The sequence below is a fragment of the Quercus suber genome, unplaced genomic scaffold (assembly GCF_002906115.3).
Source record: "Quercus suber isolate HL8 unplaced genomic scaffold, Cork oak 2.0 scaffold_307, whole genome shotgun sequence".
NCBI classification, from domain to species: domain Eukaryota; kingdom Viridiplantae; phylum Streptophyta; class Magnoliopsida; order Fagales; family Fagaceae; genus Quercus; species Quercus suber.
In genome coordinates, this window is record NW_027069763.1 from 333,984 (window position 1) to 338,092 (window position 4,109).

General features: G+C 34.6%; 1 protein-coding gene across 1 annotated transcript; it reads left to right on the forward strand.

Moving 5' to 3' along the window:
* Window positions 1-1,772: 1,772 nt before the first annotated feature.
* Window positions 1,773-3,646, forward strand: LOC111997959 (scopoletin glucosyltransferase). The gene has a single exon (XM_024030085.2). The coding sequence runs from the start codon at window positions 1,989-1,991 to the stop codon at window positions 3,450-3,452; it is 1,464 nt and encodes a 487-aa protein (XP_023885853.1). The 5' UTR covers window positions 1,773-1,988; the 3' UTR covers window positions 3,453-3,646.
* The last annotated feature ends 463 nt before the right edge of the window (window positions 3,647-4,109 follow it).

Genomic DNA, 4,109 nt, shown 5'->3' on the forward strand with positions numbered 1-4,109 from the left:
ACGATTGAGAAGAATGATGATTCTTGCATCCAGGAGAAATCGCAATTATCCAACTAATATTCATGCTCCTACAACTCAACGTATTTCTACTGACTTACAGTTGAATAGGGGTATTGTGTTGGATAGGCAGATGAATATGAGTTATTGGGCAGGTAGATGCTAACTTCAACAATGTTGATGCTTTGAGAGGAGATGTTTCTGTAGAAAGAGGATTTGCTTCATTTACAATTGTGTCACCTTGACATCATATTGTTGGTAGGTTTTTCATGAAGTTACATTTTTTTTTTATTATAAATTATTAAAGCCTTCAATTTAATATATATAAGTGTGTGTGTGTGTGTGTGTGTGTGTGTGTGTGTGTGTGTATTATGGATGTACTTATATTTGATTTCTCTTTATGACATTCAAGAGATCTTGAGGATGATCCATTTGTGAGGAGCACTAGACAGAGATGACATGATTATAATAGTGAGATTGCAAAAAAAAATTCTAATATCTTTATACACACTACTTTAAATGAAAATGGTGTTGTCACCACAAATGTATCTGAAGACCGAATTCCTCCTGGTAATAGTCACTTTAGTAATAACGTATCAAACATAGAATGTCATATTGACAAGCTACGTTTATATTCTTTAAAATATTGTTAGCATGCCAAATTATTATTATTTTATAATTTATAACAATGCATATACAGAAATTTAATTCTTAGATTTTGCTAATAATTTTTTATTTAATAATATGTTTTGGGTGGATGAAATTACAACAAATTGTTTTCCTAATTGGTCCAATTAATCATTGTTAAGTTTTATTAATTTTCTTAGTTACATTTTTTAGTGTTTTGGATTGTAGGTAGAAAAAACTAAGGTTTGAGAAAGTTTGTTTAAAACTAAAAGAATAATTTCCAAATTTTATATTCTTTTTAATGATTCACAAAATGTTATAGATAACTTTTATTAAAAATTTATGAGAAAAATTGAATTGTTTTCATTTTGGTACGACAAAATTTATATTTATGATTTATGATTGTTCCTATAATAAATAAAATATGATTACGAAATATCTCTTTATTAAATTAGTTTAAATTGTAAAAAAAATAATAATAAAACTACCATAAAATAATTATCATGCGCAAAACGCGGGTCCGCGACTAGTTTTCCTAATTTTGGAGTATCGTTTTATACTCTCTCCAATAGCAGACAGCTAGACACCCTTTATCACGGTTGGTTCAAGCACAAATTCTATACGGCTTCTTTTTTTATAATAATTCTACATCAATTTTAAACTATTCTTTTAATATAATACTCCTAAGGTCAATTTTAAAGTCATTTAAAGATGCGAATTTGATTAAAGAATCAAAGTTTACCCAGCATCACGAATCAGAGTAATGCTCCTAATTTTCAATGTTTCATAGCTATTCGCATGACATAAGAGAATATGTCACAATTAGAAGAAAATGCCCATTTTTGGTTGGTTCAAGCACAAATTCTATACGGCTTCTTTTTTTATAATAATTCTACATCAATTTTAAACTATTCTTTTAATATAATACTCCTAAGGTCAATTTTAAAGTCATTTAAAGATGCGAATTTGATTAAAGAATCGAAGTTTACCCAGCATCACGAATCAGAGTAATGCTCCTAATTTTCAATGTTTCATAGCTATTCGCATGACATAAGAGAATATGTCACAATTAGAAGAAAATGCCCATTTTTCTACAATTGATAGGGAAGACTTGAAGTCAAGATGGCTCGTGACTTGGGGTTCAACAAACAAACAAGTTACCTTGTCCTTCTCTTATCTCATTCTTTTATTATTTTCATATTATCTTTTTGGTTACTCTCTTTGATCCATTCTTTACTTCATTATTCTTACTTTCTGGACAAATTAAACCTTAGTATAAGCCTACCGATATGTTCCAAATTTACAAAGTGGTCAGAATCTGTTAGTTTTGCTTCTTCTTCTTCTTCTTCTTCTTCTTCACCATTATGGATAGTGAAAAGCGGCAGCTTCACTTGTTTTTCTTCCCATTTCTGGCTTCAGGACACCTGATCCCAGCCATAGACATGGCCAAGCAATTTGCTTTGCGTGGTTTGAAAATAAGCATAATCACAACTCCTATGAATGCCTCCTTATTCTCCAAAACCATTGAAAAAAGCAAAACCATGGGGTTAGATATGAATGTTCTAGTCATCGAATTCCCTTGTGTTGAGGTTGGATTGCCCATAGGATGTGAGAGCTACCAATTGGCTACTTCACTTGATCTTCGGACGAAATTCTATCAGGCTACCACCATGCTAGAGCAACCACTCGAGAAACTTATTCAAGAATATGCTCCTGATTGCCTTGTGGCCAGCACTTTGTTTCCTTGGACCACTGGTGTTGCTAAAAAGTTTGCCATACCAAGGCTTATTTTGCATTCAATGAGTTTTTTCTCTACGTGTACCGCTGAATGTCTGAGACTATACGAACCTCACAAAAAAGTTTCATCAGATACAGAACCATTTATCATCCCCAACTTCCCTGATGAGATCAAGATGACAAGAAAGCAACTGCCAGATTATTATACACAAAATGTTCAAACATATGCAACGAAGATGTATGAGCAAGCACTAGAAGCAGAGCTGACGAGTTTTGGGGCTGTTTTCAATAGCTTCTATGCGCTTGAACCAGCTTATGCAAACTTTTACAAGAAGGTGCTTGGAAGGAAGGCTTGGCAGATAGGCCCGGTTTCACTATGCAATCAGGACGCTGAAGATAAAGCACAAAGGGGAAAGGAAGCCTCCATTGATTTCCACGAATGTTTCAAATGGCTTAATTCAAAGAAACCAGATTCAGTTGTCTATGTATGTTTTGGAAGTATGGCAAACTTCAATGATTCCCAGCTAAAGGAAATAGCAATAGGTCTTGAGGCTTCTGAGCAGCAATTCATTTGGGTGGTGAAGAAAGAAAAGAAAGATGGAGGAAAAGAAGAATGGCTGCCTGATGGGTTTGAGCAAAGAGTGAAAGGGAAGGGTCTAATTATAAGAGGTTGGGCACCCCAGATGATGATTCTTGATCATGAAGCTGTTGGAGGATTTGTGACTCATTGTGGTTGGAATTCTACCTTGGAAGGAGTTTCTGCTGGGCTTCCAATGGTTACATGGCCAGTTTCCGCTGAGCAATTCTTCAATGAAAAGTTTGTAACCCAAATTTTGAGAATTGGAGTTGCCGTTGGTGCTCAACAATGGGCCAGATTTGTGGGAGATAGCATCAAGAGCGAAGCCATAGAGAAGGCGGTGATTCGAATAATGGTTGGGGCAGAAGCCGAGGAAATAAGAAGCAGAGCTAGAGAGCTTGGGAAGAAGGCAAAGAAGGCTGTTGAAGAAGGTGGATCATCTTACTCTGATTTGAATTCTTTAATCGAAGAACTGAGGTCACATGGAATTGCAGGTGCAGCAAGCAAAAACTAGTTGATTTTTTTTTTGGGTGTGTTTTTTCCGGTTTATGTCTTTGAACTTTGAATCTATAACTAAATAAGCTCTATTTTTCTTTAAGGATATGTCAACATGAAAAAATCAATCTTGTGCTCCGTTTAACGTTTTAGACGTCAAGTTTTTAAGTCTTGAAAACATTTGCAGTGAAAATGTCTTATTTGTTGGTGTTTGATTGTGTTCGTAAAAATAATCTGACAAACATTTTTTTATTTTTGGCTTGCACGAAAAATTTCAAAATTTCCTATATCTTTATATATATATATATATATAGAGATAATAGATAGAAACTTTATTGATGTAAACTATATGAATTACAAGCTTCGCCATGAGCATCACGGGCAGTACAAGGGGGCTAACAGAAAAAATATAATAAGACCATCCCCATACCAATCCAGAAAAAGGAAAAAACAGTAGAAACACAAACAGCAATGCAGAAGAACAAAAGCACCCAACAGCCTCCTTCATACCTATACTTGAGCTGGATTTAGTCGCTGGTACTCCACTAGAAAACCAGTAGCCTCCTTATAAATGTTTTTCAGATGCCGTTGGATTTTTTCAAAGTAGAATTTATTCCTCGCATTCCAGATTGCCCAGGACTCCATCGCCCGCTGCTCTAACTCCTCCTAATTACGT

Bases quoted from the DNA above. Each gene is read 5' to 3' on its own strand.
- LOC111997959 (XM_024030085.2), top strand. From the start codon at position 1,989: ATGGATAGTGAAAAGCGGCAGCTTCACTTGTTTTTCTTCCCATTTCTG.